This window comes from Podarcis pityusensis (assembly GCF_964106645.2).
Source record: "Podarcis pityusensis genome assembly, chromosome: 6".
Lineage (NCBI taxonomy): Eukaryota > Metazoa > Chordata > Lepidosauria > Squamata > Lacertidae > Podarcis > Podarcis pityusensis.
This window is the reverse complement of record NC_138030.1, coordinates 42,262,263-42,283,706: the sequence shown is the minus strand read 5'-3', so window position 1 is coordinate 42,283,706 and position 21,444 is coordinate 42,262,263. Positions and strand designations below refer to the sequence as shown.

The following is a 21,444-nucleotide window of genomic DNA, read 5'->3' as shown; positions in this document are numbered from 1 at the left end:
TTATCAAAAGGAAGAGCGTAAATTTGAAAACAAAGAGGCCCTAGGCGGCGGGCCTACGGAGAGCCGCCTCGGCCCGGGAAACCCAGGGAATCCTATACGAAGCGGCCTTTATACCTATATCGGTTGCTGAGGGAGGGGGACCCCGGCCCCTTGTCACCCGCGCGCAGGGACTTTACCGAACCCCGAGAAGAAGCCGCTGTCGAAGTCGGGACAACAGTCCTCCAGTCACCTTCTCTCGTCTTCTTTTTCTGGACGGCAGACGGAACTCGAGGCGTCTACTTCAGCAACACCGCTGCCCTCCTCTAAGATGGCGCCTCTCACCAGGTTCGGCCGACCCTGCCCGCAAGCGTCATGGCGGACGGGGAGGAAGAGGGCGGGGACGCCTGCGCGATTGGCCCTTTTCGGATCACGCGGGCGCCGCTCCCTCAGCCTCGCTATTGTGATGCAAAAAAGGAACGGCTGTCGCTTAGCTTCCTGCCCGCGCCGGAAGTTCTCTTAGCTACGTCGGTGCAGCGTCGGCCCGCGCGCGTGCGAGGGATAAAGCCAGGAGTGAGAGGAGTTGACCGTTGGCTGCCCCGTCCCGCCTAAGTCGGCTCGTCCTGTCGGGAGTAGTTCCCAGCCCAGCTGCCGGCCATGGCGTACCGCGGGCAAGGCCAGAAGGTGCAGAAAGTGATGGTGCAGCCCATCGTATCCTTCCGTGGCTTTCGGGAAGCGAAGCAGGCCCGGCGTGGGAAGGGGATGGTAACGGGCGGGGGGGAGCGAAGCAATGGTGCCCAAGGAAGGTGTCCTGAGATTCGTAGGGCGGGGGGTAGTTAAGGGGGTTTGAAGGGGCGAGGAGAGAAGCAGGCGCTTGGTTTCCCGTGAGGAAATTTTCGGCGCAGGAGTGGCGGGAAGACATTGATTTGTGTCGCGTAGCTTGTGCAGGTCGTTGGCCCGGGAGACTTGGGTTCAAATTCCCAGTTGTTTCCAGTCAGCAGTAAAAATGGACCGGTTCCACGCTCTCAAGCTCGTCCACCTCACAGTGTTTTGGGGAGTGCTGTTGAACAATGTCGGCAGCCTTGAAATCCTCTTGAGTAATAGTAATAATAATGCATGCGCCGTATGTAGCGACGCCACACATGCGCTGTTGTGGGTAGCCTTGAAATCCTCTTTAATAACAATAATAATAATTAATAAACAATAAAAATTTATTATTTATACCCCGTTCATCTGGAAAGCGTGAGGGAGAAGGGCAGAATATAAATGCTGGCAAACAGACTAAACTTGTGGGGAGTGGATAAAATGCGTCTGAAATTCGACCCATAAAGCAGCCAAATGTTCAAAAGGATCTTCCAAAGTAAATTGGAATGGTTTTGATTAGAAACGACAAGGCATACTAATTCGGAGTTGCTAACCTGTTTGCCTCAATATATGTTGAAAAGTGGAGGTGGCGGTTCTAATGCCACTGTCAAAAACTGGCTCGCTTGGTCTGCTTTATGTATGTATATGTGTTTTTCCTTAAGCTACTTGTTGCAGAACCTCATCTTCAGATACCTACAGAATGTAAGTAAACACAATTTGGGATTTTTACTCCTTAATAATGAATTTGAACAAGTAGTGATATTCAGTATAACTTGTGGATGAAAAGCAAATGGCCAGGAGATCTGGAATTTTTTATTGTGTTATAAAATCATAGTCAGGATGTGCTATTTTGCTTTATTGGAGGGGAGTGTATATAGTCTGTATTACAAGGGCTTGGTGTGAACTTTTAAAACGAATGTGGCAGGCAAACCTTTACCTCACTTTCCTGCTGTTCAGTGTTAGAAACTGAGATGTGAAAGCTAGGAGCTAAATGGCACCTTGAAACCTAGGTTATGTCCTAATTTGAACATTGACCATCCATTTCCATGGCCTCTGTTTATGGCATTTTAACTACACTGTAGAATTGAGTAGCTTTAAAAAAGACCAGTGCCTATGTAATTGGGTCTTTAAAAACTGATGTTTCGTCACTATGCCTAGAAACACTGCAACATGTATAAAGTATTACCTAGGCTCTAGGAAGTTTATGCCGTATTATAAAATGTCTTGAGAAACCTTTTTGTCTTGAATAAACCATAAACATTTCAAACAAAGTATGATGTTGTGTAGTGCTTCAGTACTTCAAAAACATGGTTTGGATTAAGACATCCATACATTTTGGATTGGCTTGGTACGAATCCATGATTCAGGTTCACACCTTCTGAATATGCACAGGATGTGTGTTTAATGTCATGCTGGGTTTTGGAATTTATACCTTTTCCAAAGCCAAGTATGATTTGGCAGCCCTTTGTTCTTCATGTGAAAGCCATGGATATCTTCAATAGGCAACTGAATTTGTGAAAGCCTCTTTGGAACCATTATAAATACTTCCTTTACTATTTACTTTGCAGAGGTCCAGAATTCAGGTGTGGCTGTATGAACAGGTGAACATGAGGATAGAAGGCTGTATTATTGTGAGTATTGCCATCACTGTTTCTCTCTTTTCTTTCTTCACACCCACCCACACTATCAGAAGCAAACCACCCAGAAAATGATTCCTGCTTAATTAAATTTCAAGTAACTTTAGCTTCTTCACCTACTAACATGAAGCATGTGGTATTGTAAATGATCGTGCCTTTGCATGATTCACAAGGTTGTATAATTGTGCTTACCTCTCTTGCCATGGCAAGTTCATTTGCTATCACATTTAAATGCCAGGTTAAAGCTATTTTATGTGGTTATAGGGCAGTTTATAAATTCAATTAATAATAACAACAATAACTGAAAACTGTTTTACATTTTTAATGCTGCTTCTGAGTTATATAGTTTATTAATTTTACGCTGCTCATTTTATGATTTTAAATTTTTTACTTTCTATTTGTAACAGCATTTTTATGCCCTCATTACAGTATCTGTCAAGACACAGTAAAAGTTAAGATGGTGAAGCAATAAAACAAATTTAAAATAAAATAAATAAAATGTAACTGAAGACCCAAAGAGCACAATTAATTCCTGACATTGTCAGAAAAGTCTTGCATGTCCAGCATTGAACTTTTATTTTAGTTTAATTGTGTCTTGATTTGGAGGTTTGTGTCATTGTTTTGGCAAATTGGGTTATGCACTTTTTTATATAAAATCAGGCAACATGTGATGATGTTAACAAGCTGTCTGAATTCACTACTGGGATATATCGCTTTATTTCCTACCTTATCATGTGTTCTGCTTTCCTTAAAACAATGTGAAGTCATAGGCAACTATTTTGGCTTACACAGGGATTTGATGAATATATGAACTTGGTTCTGGATGATGCTGAGGAGATTCACTCCAAGACAAAATCAAGGAAACAGCTGGGTGAGTGTTGAGGACACCATTCCCTTTTGTCATTAGCAAATGCAATTGTACTTTCCATGTTTTCTATGAAAAACCTATTTGAAGGTTACATCTAGTGCAGATGTTCCCTTCCAGATGGGTTTTAGCCACTGGGCTTTCACTGCCCTGCTGTGCCTGGATCTTTATTGCCTTTCTGCAAATTTCCTAGTGGGCTGGATTTCAACCACTAAGTATGAAAAAGAGCTGACTGTTGCCTGTCAAATTGGCATGTTCTTTCTCCAGTGTCCAATTATGATCTTAACAAGTGGTAAAGAATTACCTTTTAATACTACTGTGAAACTGCTATGAACATTTTTATTAAAGGGTAGTAGAAAAATAACATGAAAAGGAAGAATGGCTGCTTTTTTATCTGTAAATTTTACCTACTCTAAGTCTTATTATATTTGCAGTTCATCTTCTCCTAGGATGTTACTTGAATGTTTTTGGATAGCAAATTAATGCTACAATTGAGGGCATGAAAGAGTTAGGCCATAGAAAGGGAAAAGAGAAAGGGTTAATGCTGTACAGTACTGTACTTTGCCACCCTTGCCAATATTTTTAGTACCGATTATACAGTTTAGATCGGCCTTTCTCAACCTTTGGTCCCCAGGTGTTGTTGGAATACAACTCGCGTCATCACTGATGACTGGTCATGCTTGCTAGGAATTGTGGGAGTTGTAGTCCAAAAACATTGGGGGACCCAAGGTTGAGAAAGACTGGTGTAGATAAATGACGAATGTAACTGAAGTGGGTCAGTTGGTAGAGCATGTCACTCTTAATCTCAGGGTCACAAGTTCGAGCTCCACATTGTGCAGCCTGCATTGCAGGGAATTGGACTAGATGGCCCTTGTGGCCCCTTCCAATGCTACGATTCTATGAACTGAAAACTGGATTTAAGATGTTAGTAGAAAAGGGGTATAATGTTGTCAGAAAAGGGGCATCTTTTTTACTCCCATAGATCTAATGGCACTTTTTTTTCATTGCAGGTCGAATCATGTTAAAAGGAGACAATATTACTCTTCTACAGAGTGTTTCTAACTAGAAATAGTTATTGAGTCTGTTTTGCTTATTATTTTAATCTTTAAAACCTATAGAAGAAAACATGCAGTGGTTTAATGGTATCGCTCCCAATTCTACCGTTGGTGTCTGAAGTGTGAAGAATGAAGCCAGTTACTTAATTTGTGCTTGCATAATTTTCAATAACTTTTCTACATTTGTGTTGAATTGTAGTTCTTTATAAATAAAACTTTTTGTTAGTACATCTTTGTTACTTATTATCCATAGCACCTGGTGTAGAAATCTTAAAAGTTCTATAATGATACAGGAGAAAACAAACTGTTCAGCCCAAATTACAATGTTACCTTAGCAATAAACTTTTCATTAGAAGATATTGGCGACTTTCCCATCAACATTTGGGAGTGTCTTTTCTGATTGGCTCCCTTAATTTAGTCGTCCTCCCCTGGTGAAAATCTCTTATCCTGCTGTTGCTTCATTTCTCAGGCAAGTATAGAGTACACCCCACTCTGTTTCCCTTTTTTAAAAAAGATGTCTTGTTCTTGTGGGTAGGTTGTGTTACAAGTTTGGCGGGTTAGGTGATGTGCCAAGACCCTTCTAGTTCCTGGATCTAGCAGGGATTCAAATTGCTGAATTAGCCAGACAAGGGCCATAAAGGCCCTAAGTATGGATGCTTAAGGCAACAGAGGAAGTCACTCTGTGCCAGAGGGTAAATGGGTGGGCCGGCCACCCTCAGCTGTCTGGTAATTAGAAAGACAAAGGGCAGAGTTGAGGTTTGTGAGCTAGAAGCTAAAAGCATACAGATGCCAGAGAGAGTGCTATGCATGATTTCTGCGGGAATCCAAGGCTGTGGCCATAGAAGAAGCAAGATCCTCTTCAGGTATTAATCCTGTGAACCCCTCCATCGTAGGTTCAGGTTGCATATATGTGTAAATAAACCATATATCATAAAAACACCACAGTCTCCACTTTGCATCATTCCAAAGGAAACAAACCCTGGGCAAGCACCTAGAACCGCTGCAAACTGCTCAGAGATTTGGATGGTATGCAACTATCAATATGAAGCCACTGAGAGCAATTCATTTAGAACTCTGATTCCCAGTTGGTGGTCTGACGACCTATTGGGTAACCCATCCAGGGGTTCCATGGCACCATTCACAAAGCAAAAACTACCATAAAAGGTAAAGGACCCCTGACCATTAGGTCCAGTCGTGGATGACTCTGGGGTTGCAGCGCTCATTACGCTTTATTGGCTGAGGGAGCTGGCGTACAGCTTCCAGGTCATGTGGCCAGCATGACCAGGTCATCTGGCGAAACCAGAGCAGCGCACGGAAATGCCGTTTACCTTTCCACCGGAGCGGTACCTATTTACTTGCACTATGGCGTGCTTTCGAACTGCTAGGTTGGCAGGAACTGGGACCGAACAACGGGAGCTCACCCCGTTGTGGGGATTCGAAACACCGACCTTCCGATCGGAAAGCCCAAGGCTCAGTGGTTTACACCACAGCGCCACCCGCCTCCTGTAAAAACTACCATAGAAATACCAAATTTTGAAAATAAGGGGTCCATGGCTTGACCTTTGAAAAATGGGGTCCATATTCCTTAGCTAGTTGGGAACCACTGAATTTAGAAAATCTGAGGCACAGTGCCTTTAATATGCTGGCGACACTCAGCTGTATTTGTCCATAGCATCTGACTCAAGAAAAAGTGGGCTAGATGAGGGTCTATAAACGTAGGCTGAATTCTGCTAAGACGAAGACTTAGTAGGTGAACTGTTCCCAGGCCTGGGAGTTAGGGGCTGCACTCCTGAAGGAATATGTGTATAGTTTGGGGACGCTCCTTTGATACATCTCTGTCACTGGTGACCCCTGTGGTGAAGAGCACCTGTTACCAGCTTTGGCTGGTATGCCAGCTACACCCTTTCTTGGACAAGGATAGCTTAGCCACTATGATTCATGCATTTCTAACCTCATGATTAGACTAGTGTCATGTGCCCTTTTGGGGGCTTGCCTTGGAATTGGTCCAGAAGCTGCGACTGGTGCAGAAGACTGCGGCCAGGTTGAGTGAAGTACCTGGATGTGCACATACTACACCTGTGCCAAGGGAACAGTGTCACCTGTAAGTCAGCTACCAGGCCAGGTTCAAGGTGGTGTTAACATAGAAAGCCCTGAACAACTTGAGACCAGGTTACCTGAAAATTCACCTGCCTGTGTACAGATAGGCTGGATCATCTGGGGAAATTCTGCTTGTTGCACAATATATAGGGCAGTGACACAGTAACCTGAAAACACATTCTACTAGAATCATGGAAGTGTATGACACATTGTTTTTTAGACTACACTGCCTAGAGATTTTTTGAAATATTAAGCAGTATATGATTTTAAATGATAAATAATAAAATTCATTATTTGCTGTGGCTGCACGATTGTAAATTACTCATTCACTGCTGGCTGCATTGTTTCACGTTTTCAGCAGCCAAAACAGTGCAGCCACCAGTAGAAATAAACAATAGAAAGAATCACCTAATGGTTACATTGGTCAGAAAATTAAATGTATTTGTGGGAGGTTTGGCTGTAGGGAAGATGGGCTTTAAAGGACTTTGATTTTGAGAAAACTCAGTTAAAAATAAAATACAAATAGAATAAGTTTAAGGAGGATTAAGGAAGGGACTTGAGATGCTGATTAGGTATTTCTTAACTTGATGTCTGTAAATCAATTACAGAAAGTATCTTAAATGCTGAGCAATAAAAAGAACACCATGCTTTTCTCAGCATTTATCTCTTCTTGTTTCTTGCTTGTTAATTCCTCCATTGTTCTGATGTTATCAGAATCAATGCTCTATCTTCATGTTAATTTGTACAAGGAAGGAAGTGTAGTCTAATCAGCTCGATTGTGAAGCCCCTTTTGTGTTGACACTAGCTGTATGGACAGTAAATTGTATAGAAAATTGGTGCTGCAATTAATTGTAAGGAAAGGTCCTGACTGATGTCTGGATAACCAGGCTGGCGTGCACTCAATATCTGAATGCTCTAGGAAGGAAGATACATGGACCCAGAAGTGGGAAAACTCTGTGGGGCTGCTCAGCTGTCACCTGACATCCTAGGACATCAGGTGACAGAAACTTCAAAGGAAGAAGAGTGTTGACAAGCACTGCTGACCATCCTTCCAAGAATGAAATTGGGTGTTTATTCTGAAGAAATGCATTGTAACCACAACCTTGATGCGGAAAGTAGTGTCAGTCTTGGACAGCAGAGGGCATAGCTGCACTTGGCAAAAGCAGCCTGTTCTCATATAAAGAGCCAGAATCCTCTGCTTGGAGCATGCTTCTTCCAGCATTGGTTTTTTGCTGCTTTATTGGCTCCACAGCAACCTGGAAGGAAGATGAATTTGAGTTGCAGAGTATAAGGCTCTTCTGACCACTGCAGTAGCAAAAGAGCATGCCTGCCTTTCTAATCATTGTTCTGCAATCTCTGACATTGCTGTATCCTGAAAGATTCCTGTTGCTAAGGAGGAGGAGGAGGAGGCTCTCCTAAGTGACAGCAAGAACAAATAAGGTAAATTCCAACTTTTTTTAATTAAAAAGCAACAACCTGTGTCTGCTTGGCTTTCTGCTTCACTGAAGCCTGTTGTGTTTGCTTTGCAACTTGTTCCATAACATGTTAGGCCTGTATTTCAATTGCACAGAAGCTAGAATTGTTAGGACTGCTGATCTCGGGTACCTCAAACTCTGTGAGGTACTGCAGTCTCTTCACAGCATTGTGTCAGAAACCTTTGATAAGAACACATTTTAAAGATGCTTGCAGAAGTTGCCGAATCGCAATTTGCATTATGATGTTGTGTCAAAAATCAAATTCACAGTATCTAGTGTTCTGCCAACTCTGAAAAACACTAACAGCACTTCATGGTGACTGAATCATTTGACAGTAAGGATCCCAAGCCTCAGTAGGGAGACTTGAAATGATTTTGTGGCAATGATGATAATGAAAATCCTATGAACATATTAAACTGCCTGGTGTTGCAACATACCATTGGTCCATCTGTCTTGGAAGTAAGAGACAATCATGAAGTAAGATACAGCATGGGTGGATGAGATAGAAATGGTGTGCATGTGGCAGGAACTCTTTATCAGGAAGGACTGTCTGCACTTAAGTGGAAAGTGGGAATCCTTGCACATCTCACACTGGTCCTGAGAGAGGTAAGCTCAGCAGAGGCCAGACCTCAATCAGCTTCAGGTACTATTGTTGACAGGTTATCTCATTGCATGTGACTATGGAAGTAAGTCACAGTACTACATCAAGGAAGTTTCCTACAATAAGGTATAAAAGCAATAGCCTCCAAGTGTCTCCTCTGGTCTGTGTCTTGTTATGTGTCTCGTTCTGCTTTTAAGTGTTGGAGGAGACATTTTCGTGCAGCGTATTCTGACAGCTATGCGTACCATACTACGTCAGGAGCCCGCCACATGTCTGAAAACCTGCCTGTTGTGGTCAGCAGCTAGGGGGGAAATGTCGATAGTAGGTATTTGCTTTTTCTGCATAGTAAAAATATTCAATGTCATAATTATTTACATCTCATCTTAAGTAATGAGGCAGAGCTGCTCTACCACCAACTGCATCTGCAGGAGATGAAGAGTGTAATGGCCAAGGGTTGAGAGTTAGTCAACCATCAGCCATAGCTATCTCATTGCGATGACCTCAGAAACTATCAGATGCAATTTTCCCCTTCTATCCAACCCATAATTTAAGTGGATCTTCTGTTTATTGACTTACTTTACAGCATTTGAAATTTTCTATAATAATATAATGTAAGAGATTTAGAACAGAACATGGTAAATCATGTGTAAACCAAACATTTGTTGGGTTTAGGGTGGCTGGAAACAATGGAGGATCAGATTGCTGTTCTGTTAATAGTTCTATAGAAGAGTCAATATCGTACAGGGACAAGGAGGAATGGTTAAAACATTTGGGGCTTTTTAGTTAAAAGGTGAGGATAAAGTGAATATGAGATTTCCCCTTTCATAACAATAATCTAGGGGCATACAACTAACATGATGAAACAGAGCCACTGTAATTAAAGGACACGGCCAACTTAAATCCACTGATTTAAATGGCTCTTCTCTGAGTAGAACTTAGTTGACTGCAACACCAAGAGATCCAGACAGAAGGAAGAACCACTTCACAGTTAAATTTTGGAATTCACTGACATAAGTTAGGTTGATGGGAACTATCTTTAAAAGGAGTCAGATTCATGGAGAAATGCCACCTTTTCCATACTGCAACTACGAACACCACACATTATTGCAGCAGATAGGGCACTTAATATTTTTGTAAAGAATAAAGGATTTCAGCGGGTGCAGTGTAAGAATGTAAAAAGAGTCCTACTGGATCAAATACCTGTTTTATCCTGGAACCTGTTGCTAAAAGTCACCAACCAGATGCCTCTTGGGAAGCCCATAAACAAGTCAATAAACTAGGTCAATATCCCGTTCCTGCTGTTGTTCCCTATCAAATGGTATTCAGAGGCATTTTGCATTTGATCTTGGATGCAGCATACTGTCACCATGACTAGTAGCCACTGGTAGCCTTATTTTGTTGGGAGGGTGCATCAGTGCCCACCTAACCTTATCTGCAGGGACGCGGGTGGCGCTGTGGGTTAAACCACAGAGCCTAGGACTTGCCGATCAGAAGGTCGGTGCTTCAAATCCCCGCGAAGGGGTGAGCTCCCGTTGCTCGGTCCAAGCTCCTGCCAACCTAGCAGTTCGAAAGCACATCAAAGTGCAAGTAGATAAATAGGTACTGCTCTGGCGGGAAGGTAAATGGCGTTTCCGTGCGCTGCTCTGGTTCGCCAGAAGCGGCTTAGTCATGCTGGCCACATGACCTGTACACCGGCTCCTTTGGCCAATAAAGCAAGATGAGCGCCGCAACCCCAGAGTCGGTCATGACTGGACCTAATGGTCAGGGGTCCCTTTACCTTTACCTTTAACCTTTTCTGCTATACCTGATGTCACAAGGTTCTCTGGATCCTGTTGAGAGTGATGCTGTCAAGCACATATTCAGAGGGGGAATTTGTACACTATGAAGATGAGACTTGCTTTGAACTTTGTTTGCTTCCCATACTTTCCTATATAAAAAAAGTTAACAAGTTGCCTTCCCAATGTTGTTGGGCTCCAACCTCCATCAGCCTCAGTCAGCATGGCTACTAGTCAGGGATAATGGAAGCTGGAGTTCAGCAACATCTGGAGAGCCGCAAGTCGCTCAGCCCTGCATTATAGCTTCATCATCACAGACAGAACTTTCCCGTTGCTCACTGTCAGTTCCCACATTTGGCTGCGTTGATCAAATACTGAGTGATCAAGTCATTTATACAAGTATAAACTAGCCCTTAGCAATCTCAGTAAATGCCTTCCCTGTCAAGCAATCAACAGGAGCTGTTCTTTACTGATCCCAAAATATTTTACTATATTTGGGGTAAACTAGTCTCCCTTTGGGCAGAAGGGATGCCTGATTTAGTGTTCATGAAGCTTTGGGGAGAGATGCAGGCTTGGACATAATATCACACTTCCTGTCTGAAAACGCACAGTGCAGTGATGAACAATGCTGGTTTGGGGACTGTGGGTGGGCAGCTTTCCTATAAGGCCCTGAACTGAAGGCTTGAGATCTGGTTCATGTGCTAGCTATGTAGCCTAGAGAAAGTCTCTTAATGTCTGTTTACACCTGGGACATTGAAGGTCCTGTCTACCTTGGTCATTTAGGCTTGCAACATGTCCTAAGATCTGAAAAGATGCATGCTCCCAATTCTATTATTATTTTTAAAAATGTATATACTATTTAACACAATAGTTTCAAATGCAGGAGAAAGTCAGGGCATTCATAGCGGAGTATCAGCAAGAGGGAAGGGGAATATGTATCCTGTTCAGTGCACATCAATTATCCTCTGCAAATGTGTTCCTGGTTCTCCCTCCTCCTTAGTTTGGCACATTTCCATCATAACCCAGCTGCTGGAAAACTGATTTAAAATGCCCAGAGGGAAGCATTTACAAGGGAGAACTGGCACGCTTAGCATGGTTAAGCACACCTACTGCGTTATGTTCATTCTCACTTGCATATGCCTTAGTGGTACTAAGCAAGCATGCAGTTGAGCACCCCATGTATACCTGGAAATGTGTAGTTCTGTCCTCATATTCTGTCTGCCATTTGCATGCAGAAGGAAGACAAAATAACAAATTCAAAAAAGTGAAGCAACAAATATGAGAGCCCCAGATTTCTTGATGTGTATTGCTGGTTTAGTGAGGGGTATAGAGGCATGCATGAGCACTTTAAAAGTGTATACAGTGGTACCTGTGGTTATGTACTTAATTCATTCCGGAGGTCCATTCTTAACCTGAAGCACCACTTTAGCTAATGGGGCCTCCCGCTGCTGCCACGCGGCTGCTGCACGATTTCTGTTCTCATCCTGAAGCAAAGTTCTTAACCCGAGGTACTATTTCTGGGTTAGCGGAGTCTGTAACCTGAAGCGTATGTAACCTGAAGCATATGTAACCTGAGGTACCACTGTAGATTAATTGCAGGGTGAATATAAGTGTCAAAGCCACAGTGGAACTAATTCCTGGTTGTTAGAATGAATGTCCAGTTCAAGGAGCTGAAGGGCATTTCACAAAACTTCCAGAAGTGCATTAAAACCGTAGATTGCTGATCTCTAACAGAAGTTCCCAAATTGTGGTCTGCGAGCTTCTTTCAGGTGGAAGCTGTGACACTGAATGGAGGGATTAAATGCTCATATTGGTTTTTAATTGTCTTCTTTTATTACTTCATTATTTATTATTGTAATTTATATTTTATGGAATTCAAATTGTATTGCAATAAAATACAGCAGAACAAAGAAAAAAGCAATGAGATACAGCACTTAGCACAGCACTTTACACTTGCTGCAACAGGCAGAAAAAAGGAGCAGTTTTCATGTGGTCCATGAAAGGGGGAAAAATGAGGAGCCACTGACACACTGTATATGGATTGCATTGACTGTGTCGCAAACAACTGCTCTGCTCTGAAGCCACTCCTTGCAGGATAGGATTGGAACCTTTTCTTTGCCCACCTCCTGTATCTGCATCAGCATCCTGAGACACAGACATTTAACAAGCAAGCTGGATCAGTCCAGCATCCTGTCCTCATAGTGGCCAACCAGATGCCTATGGGAAGCCTGCAAGCAGGACCTGAGCACTAGCACACTTTTTCCACCTGTGCTTCCCTTCAACTGATATTCAAAGACATGCTGCCTCCAACTGTGGAGCCATCATGGCGAACAGTGAAGTCATCCTGGCAAATAGATGAAGTGCAGAAGGAAACCTCAAGCTGCTGTTAAATGAACAGGGGCCGGAACAGTGAGAAAGGGGCATCTCTTCTCAACATCAGTCACTCACAGTATACCATAATCATCTGAATCTCACCACAAGCGTATCTGCGCCCACCTACAGGCTTTCTCTGTGGTCCTGACCAATGTATTTCTTAACCTTGATTCTGATTAGATTTGCTTTGAAAACTTGCCATTGGGGAGGGCAGATGTGGAGGAAATAATGAGTGACTGGCTTCCCCCCACCCCCAGACTTTCAAACATTATAGGATTGCAGAGTATGAACCCACCAAATATGTCACTGACTTTCCAAGTAAATACTCTAGCACACCGCCCCAGTGTCTGGGCAGTGCGAAATTCTCGGGGTTGTAGGTGTTTACCCAGAGTTTGGTTTCCTCGTGCCAGCAAGAAAAGCTGAAGAGCACTGGAGTGGGGGGCAGAGCTCCACTTATCTTTGCATTTTTCTGCAATCTTTTTCTTTCTTTCTAGAAAGACACCTTCCTTCTTGGTGTCTCTTTGCTGGAAGCAAATTGTGAGCAGCTTTCAGCATGTCTCACGCCAAGTTTTTGTCAGAGGCACTGGCTACTGTAAATGTTTTGCCTCCCTTCTTGCGATTCAGTTTGACTGCTTGTGCTGGCTGTTGAGACTGTCCTTTTATTTGTTCTCTTTCGTAATAGTACCCAAACACATACCACACACCATGTCCTAGAAAATTATGCCTTGCTAATTATTTGATACCTCCCACAGAGAGTGTCTACCTACTGGCCCTCTGGAGAACCTCTCCCATGTTCTGTGCTATGAATTCAAACAACCGGACCCCCTGGAGACAACAATGCTTTATTGTTCTCCGAAGCCATAACAATGCGAAAACAGGCCACAGGCCACTTCATCCATTTTGTAGCATAGCCGCTGTGTCCCAAGTGCTGTCCTGAGGGCTTTCCCTGCACTGCCAGCATTAACCAGCCTTGTTATTAGATCAAGATGCCTCTCTGCATATCGGCCCTCTCAGTCCAGCAGGATGTGTCCTGCTTCAGGAGGAGGAAGTGGCTTCTAACTGCTGCTTTGTCAACTGTGGCTTCTCAGGCATTAGAATAGGAAAGACTGAAAAGGCCATGCAAGACAATGGAGCATTGTCGTCTCTGGGGATGGTTATTGTTTGGTTTTGCTCTGGTTACAGTCTATGGAGTTTTCCTGTTGCTTCATGCTTTCTGGGGGTGGGAATGCCCATAAACAACAGAGCCTTCAATCCAATTCTTTGACCACAGAGGAGACTCAAAGAGTAGGCAGTATGAAAAGAGGGAAATTGGAGAGGGGGAAGAGTGTGTGGTCTAGTACACCAAACCTACACATGTGTACAGATCTAAGAATTCCAGTGCAAGAAAACAATACATGCTCATACATCTCTGAAGCCTTGCTCAGGTCTGGCACTACACTAGCTGTTTGTCCCCATTGTCCTAGGCAAGTAGTACATTGTCCACTACTCCTATATGTAAGCAATCCCACCAGTCCTTGGGAATTCATTCCTCTGGAGCAATGTACCATGTAAAGCAGAGGAGTGTGATTACATCCGACACTGATTCTTGTGATTGTGAAAAGGGGTTATTGTAGCTTGTATCTTCCTTGGCTCCTTCATTCACAACCCACTGGTTCATGAGTATCCACTGCATTGCAGGTATGTGTATGTCCATGAGTAGGTTGAGATTCCTTTACGTAATTGTTGGCATCCATGTGTCTCGAGAGATAACGGAGTCCCCCTCCATTGGAAGTGAAGTCAAATCACTGGAGAATCCTAGCGCTTGTTTTTGTTGCATTAGCAGCACCAAAGTGAACTCTCTGGGGCGCAAGCCTGGGCAGTGTGTATGGATGTCCTGGGCTGCCCAGACAACAAGACCTCCCTTCTCAGACTCACTGATGTGAACCAAAGGAAAGCAGAGCCATACATTTGGTACCAGCTTGGCTGCAAAAGTTGCCGGAGAGAGGTGTACAAGGCGCCAGCCAACCATCTTAGGAACTCCACTCAGGAACTGTGTAGGGTTTACTCCTCAGCCTTTTCTTCTGCCTAACAGATCCTGCAAGACAGAGCAGGTTTAGGATAAGTGTTTTCCTTCTTCTAGATGGGCTACTTTCACAGATTGATGAGCCCCATCAGCCCCTCACTTCCCTCTACAACATGTGCAGAAACCGCCTTTTTGAGTGTTGGACCAATTATTGATCTCATCTGCCAGAGCCTGTATTCAAATGCAGGGAAGTCCCTAACACACTAAGGATTTGAGACCCATTGGCTACCCTCACCTGGTTCAGCCAGTGATTCAAAGCCATTTCCCATGTTGCATGCTGACAGCTTCTCTGAGCCACAGGTGAGAGCTGATGCAGGGTGGGGACCAAAGGTGGACAAATGGGTGGCTAGCCTGTGACCCTCTAGATTGTCGTTGGACTCTAACTCCCATTGGCCAATTGAGAGTTGGAGTCTAACAACATCTGGAGGGCCCCAGGTTATCTATTTCTGCTATACACCAATGCAAAATAGGCTACTTTGCCAGCAATGCCAATTTATTTCATGACAACAGCTTACAGTCTCCATACATCTGATATTAAGGAGGAGGCATCTTGAGCCCCTATGCATTTTAGAAATCAATGATTGCTTTCTTTCTCCATTGACCATGCTGGCTGGAGCTGATAGGAGCTGTAGTCCAACAACACCCTGAGGACCACAGGTTCCCCATCCCTGGCATAGGGCTTCTGGAAGTGAATGTGATCCCTGCATACTAGGGTGCGTCTTCTCTCCATGACACCCCCCCATCCTCCACACCATGAGGCCTGCCAAGAGCAGGAGCCTGAGTAATATAGCAGGAGGATTTTGCATGTGCAAATACACAGAGGAGACTGGTATTGTTTTGGTCCCTATGGAAATGCAGAGGAAAAGTATGTGAATGCACACAAAAAACCACCCAGCTTTCTCTGTGTAAGCTATTTGTGCATTGGTGTGTGTTTTCACAGGTCCTTGTCTAATGATTAGATGTACTTCAATTCTTTTAATCCATAATACCAGCCCGGAGGTGACCCATCAAGGTTTTCCCATAGCAGGTGTAAACTGTAGCATAGATATATCTTCTGAAGCATCAATCAGGAAATAGGAGAAATTCTCATGAGTAATGAGCCATTCCAACCCACAGCCATCAACTGTTCCAACAAAGAACTGATGTAGATCATATCAAGGTATTCAGAAAGGTGTTTCTGATCTAGCTAATCTAACTGCGAGCATCTCTGAGGTGCAGAGAATCTCCTCCTACATTCTGATTAGAAAGTGAATTGCCCAAGTTGTGAATGAATCTGCTGTGGGTGCAGATTAGGGAAATTGGCGGGAGGGGGGGAGGGTGTTGGTGGTAGTTCAGCAATCTGTTATTATAATAGAGGCTTCTTAATCAGTAATCAATGGGTCTTGATCTCACAATGCATCTGTAGCGCAAGGAGCTAAGGTGGAATTCCCATTCATAACTACAGCTCTGCTCTTAGCTGTGTGACAGATAATTCTGCTTCAGCTTTGTGCCTCAGCTTTTCCATCTGTAAAATAGGGACTGGAATACATATGCGATTCTACTTGCTGCAGAGACAGAAGAATTCTGCATGAATATATTTTCATTTAAGATTTGCCGGTAGCGCTGAACATCTGAAAACTTGTGCTTTCTGTGGTGGCAGAAAGTTATATGAAAATACTGTTTCCAATTGTTAATGAACCACCACATCAGAGAAGAGGGTGGGAGAGAGCATGGACTGACTGGATTCTCTCTCATTCTCATTCTCTCTCATATAGACATGATTAGGTGGTTCCACGTGGTTTCTTAACGTTTTCTAAAGCTGATTCTCCCTCACCCCTCCCAGTTCTGTGGGCCTTCCAGTCCTGGAGCTCTGGAGCTCCCTCTTTCTCCCTTTCCCTCCCTCCTAGACTGCCCTACCTGAATAGGTAAGGCATGGAGAGAGAATAGGAGCCCCTGGGTGCATTGTTTTTTTCCAATGGGCCTGGAACAATTGCTAAATACAAATCCCACAGAGAAAGGAGAGAGAGAGAGAGACAAAAGAGGTAACCTGAGCACAAAGGAGAGGAATGAAATGGTAAGTAAAGTCAAACAAAAAGGAGCCTGGCTGAGACAAAAGACATGAACAATATCCCCGAGGCAATAGGCTCCGGAACAATGGGGACAGTGACAGCAACACAAAGGCACCAGTGTTTGCAAGTAGACGTTATCTCACACAGCCACTGGCAGGCTCGGCCCTGGTGCTTCTATTTTCAGGGATGCTTTTTGTGCAATGCTGAACAATATTCCTTGCATGGTTGCAGATAGAAAAGATGGAGGGGGGGGGAGAGTGATCCTGTTCCCCCCCCCCCATCTTTGAGGTCAACTCTGTAGAAGTGTAAACAGGCACAGCCCTTTTGTCTATGGACAGGCAGGAGAGGTGGGTTTTGCTCCCTTGGCATAATTGTCCTTTCTCTGTGCATGTTGTGGTTTTGGAACCAAAAGGAACCCTCGAAAGTGTAACCCAATAAGAAAGACCCAGGTAGTATATTTCTCTCCTTACATTCTCATGGGTTTATGTGGGTCTTACCTGCCCAGGCATAATGCAACAGCGGAAAAACAAACAAGCCTGTATGTAGCTATTGATATCCCTTCAACACCATCCCTTGACAGTATATATGTGATGCAAGGGAGGGTTTGCTCTTTGGGAGGCTCACTGTGATACTGAACTCATGGATCTCTTCCTAACAGCCTCAGCTGGACCTTGCACTGGGTTTTGCAGGCAGCACAGCCATGTATCACGGCCTGCTCCAGCTGGATTTCCCCACCCAGGGGAAGTCTATCTACCACCAACTGCCCTGTGAGATGTACCCCGGTAAACTTATATTTTAATATTACTATGGCTTTCTAAAGGGATCTGAATGATACTTGTAAGCTGCCTTGGAAGGATTTGCATCCTGAAAGACGGGATATAAATAGTACTGGTACTAAGCAGTAAAATAATAAATTGTTCGGTTTCTACGTTTGTGTGTCTTTCTGCCGGAGCCACTTCCTGCATCAGCATACAAGGTTAAAATGTAATGATCAGCTGTGTCCACCAATCTTCTCATCAGTGGATAGATGCACAACTTCTCTTCCACCATTCATTGTGGCACATGACAGCTTTCTCCCCAGGAGAAAATCCACAACACTCCTGCTTCTCACATTATTGGTATGCGCGATACAGCTAGTATTAGTCATGAGTGTGACTACGTGTGATTAAAACCTATAGGATGCAAGTTATTGCACTCATTTTCAGTGCAACTGAAGCCCCACTATGCACATGGAAGGGGGCAGGGCCCTGCCATAGCCCAGCTGTTCACATCTCCCCAGTGTCTGCCAACCAAATGGAATATCTGGGGGACTTCCGGGGTGGTGCCATCGGCAATAGCGGACTCCCTCTGATCTGGAGGGACTAGCTCCGCGCGAAACGGGTCTTTTCCGCTACGGCGAAGCGGGGACCCTTTTAAAAATCACAGGCGGATGAAGCCTGTGACCATGGGACTCGGCAGGCACCCTTAGCACCCCCCCAACCCACAAAGGAACCCACTAACGGGCTCCGAAGCGAAGAGGGGGAAGTGGCGCGGTGCTGAGAGTCAACTGCTTTTTCCGTGGAGCGAAGCCGCATAGCCGTTGCTGGAGAGCGCTGCCTTTTTCCTGGGACAATTTGGCTTCTAAAATAATCACCCGTGAGTACTTAAATTTCGGACAAACGGTGAAATCTGCTATGATTAAATGGGCACAAGATGTTGGACATAATATTATGTTTGCTGACTGGGAACAGTTATGGACCACAGGTATGAAGTTTACGGCATGTAATGCCCTAAGAGAGAATATTATGCAAATGATATACAGGTGGTACATAACCCCAGTCAAGCTTGCAAAAATCTACCATTTGCCCGATAATAAATGTTGGAAATGTAAAGAAACTGAAGGTACATTCTTTCACCTTTGGTGGACGTGCCCAAGGATTAAGGCTTTCTGGGAGATGATATATAATGAATTGAAAAAGGTATTTAAATATACCTTCTTGAAGAAACCAGAGGCCTTTCTCCTGGGCATAGTCGGTCAATTGGTGCCAAAGAAGGACAGAACTTTTTTTATGTATGCCACAACAGCAGCAAGAATACTTATCGCAAAGTATTGGAAGACACAAGATTTACCCACTCTGGAAGAATGGCAGATGAAAATGATGGACTATATGGAATTGGCAGAAATGACTGGCAGAATCCGAGACCAGGGAGAAGAGTCGGTGGAAGAAGATTGGAAGAAATTTAAAGACTATTTACAGAAATATTGTAAAATTAATGAATGATAGAATGATGTTGGATAGTAATTAAGCGGTTTCTAGCTGTAATGCTTTAAGAGAATATGAAAAAAAGGGTTATAAATGGGTTAAAATCTAATGGTAAGGATTTGCTGAACCAATAAATTGAAGTGGAATACAAAAAAGGGAGGTACGAGGAGGTCCGGGAAACAAGCTGAAACGGGAAGGTCTAAACAGGAAGTCAGCCTTCCGTTTCTTTGTAGACAGAATAAAGCAAAGACAACGTAAACTAGAGCTCAGAAAATCGCTTCTAAAAGATTAACTTTCATCATTTAAAATTGTTGAACCCCCCTTCGGAAGCAGGAGAAGAAGGGGGATCTTTTTCGGACTGTTTAAACCTGCAGAAGTGAGTTTAAAGTAAAGTAACTTTCCACCGTCCTGATCCTGGAGCGGGGTGTCAGGACTGACGTTTGAAGCTCATTGACCAGAGACAAACGCTTTTGACAGATAGCTAAAAGAAGAGAAACATAGTGATTCCACTGTTCCCTTTCGCATTTTAAAGGAACAAATATTGACAAAATATCTCAAAAAGGAAACTTTGTTGCTAGATTCGTCCTTAAAAGAAAGAACAAATAGAAGTTTTCTCCCTAGAGGGAGACTGTGAAACTGTAACTAATTCCAGGGAGCTTGCAGCTGTTACAGATTACAATCATGGGAAATAGACTTGTGACCTTGTAGGACAATGTATTCAGAAGCTCTGTTGTGTGCTCTCTGTAAAACAAATGCCCTACTGGAACAGTTAAATGAGAATACGGATTTGATGACTAATGCGGTCAGAATTTTTGAACAGGCAGTGGGAAACTATATGGAGCCCACCCAGGAATTAAATCAGGAGTGTGCCCTGACAGAACAGATGAGAGAAGAGGAAGTTGCTGAATCTTGGGCGCCAGAGATGGAGGGAGCTGTGGCCCTGCAGGAACATGAGCTTTTGGATTTGACAAATGAACTTGGAAAAAGCCAGATTTGGAAAGATAAGGTTTGGACTGGTTTGGAAATGGGGGGTTGGATAGACCCCCCTATGCAGGGATGTTTGGACTTTCCGAGTCTGGCAATGGGCCGTGAGATGTTTGGGGCTGTGGGGGCGCTCAATTTTGGAGGGATTCTGAAACATGTTTTTCAATACCACATGGAGTTTAGTCGGGACTTTGGAAAAGGGACTGATTTGTTGAAAAGGGTCAAAAACATTACCAAGCTGGAGTTCCCACGAGTGAAAGGAGAATATGAAGAAGAGCTGCGGAAGGGACATGGAAGAGACTTAAGGGCCTCGGATATAAGGTTACCAGGTTAATGCGCTAGATCAATGGGATAAAGAGGACTGACAAAACCCGGGACCAGGAGGAAGGGACGCTGGATGAAGATTGGATTGTTTTTATTTCTTTCTTTTTATTACTAGGATTGTCTTATAAAATTGATGAATGTTAGAAAAATGTTGGAACGAAATTACTTGGCTCTTGCAAAAATGTCTAAAGAATTAGGTAAGAATATTATGGTTATGAGAAGTTGGTAAAAATAAGAGTTAAGTTTTAAGGTTTTTTATAAGATAAGATGAAAATAGATTAAGGTAATGTAATGACAGAATATTATGAAATATGGAAAGGATTTGCTGCGATAATTAATAAGTGGATACAAAAAAAGGGAGGAGGAGGAGGTCAAAGAAAGAAGGTAATGAAAGTTGAGGATTCGAGAATGATGGATTTGTTTTTATCTGTTTGTGGTGTATTTTTGCTTTTTTGAATCTACATTGTTTGATGTGGTTTGTTTTCTCTTTGTTTTCTCTTTTTTCTTTTTCTGCTGTGTTCTTTTCTGTAATTCTAAAAAAATTTCAATAAATATCATTTAAAAAAACAACAAATGGAATATCTGGGGAAAGGTACCTGTGTGCATACTGTTGTACAGGTATAGGTGACTCCATGCAATCAAAGCTCCTGCTTGTGCTGGGCTCCCAGTAATATGAACTGTTTTTGTATGCCTCCACATGCAGGCATCAGGGCCAGAATCAGCAGAGTGTGGGGTCCCCACCATCTTGTTTCTAGTGTACACATGGAAAAACATGTGATGTGAACAGGGCTTATGTCAAGACTAAATTGAGCTGGAATGGAGACATCAATAATAATATGTGAGGTGTGGCCTGTAATGGAAGGCAGGAGGTACAGAACCTTTTCGCTCTCTCCCATGACTGCCTCTCACTCAAGACAGGTCATGCTCAAAGCTCCATAGACTGCCACCACAACCCCTTTCAGGAATCCTCTTGGTGGGTCAGGAGTGCTTTCTAGGATCCAAGGCAAATTAAAGGGGAAGCTGAAATAGTGTCCACCCCACTAATCCCTCCTTAGGGAACTGGCA

General features: G+C 43.5%; 1 protein-coding gene across 1 annotated transcript; it reads left to right on the top strand.

Moving 5' to 3' along the window:
• The first annotated feature begins 488 nt into the window (after positions 1-488).
• Positions 489-4,625, top strand: SNRPE (small nuclear ribonucleoprotein polypeptide E). The gene is made up of 5 exons (XM_081010199.1): positions 489-687; positions 1,516-1,542; positions 2,409-2,471; positions 3,270-3,348; positions 4,353-4,625. The coding sequence occupies exons 1-5, from the start codon at positions 634-636 to the stop codon at positions 4,406-4,408; spliced, it is 279 nt and encodes a 92-aa protein (XP_080866325.1). The 5' UTR covers positions 489-633; the 3' UTR covers positions 4,409-4,625.
• Positions 4,626-21,444: the final 16,819 nt, after the last annotated feature.

Bases quoted from the DNA above. Each gene is read 5' to 3' on its own strand.
- SNRPE (XM_081010199.1), top strand. From the start codon at position 634: ATGGCGTACCGCGGGCAAGGCCAGAAGGTGCAGAAAGTGATGGTGCAG. The intron at 688-1,515 runs GTATCCTTCCGT...TACTTGTTGCAG, and splicing joins AAGTGATGGTGCAGCCCATC to AACCTCATCTTCAGATACCT. The intron at 1,543-2,408 runs GTAAGTAAACAC...TTTACTTTGCAG, and splicing joins TCTTCAGATACCTACAGAAT to AGGTCCAGAATTCAGGTGTG.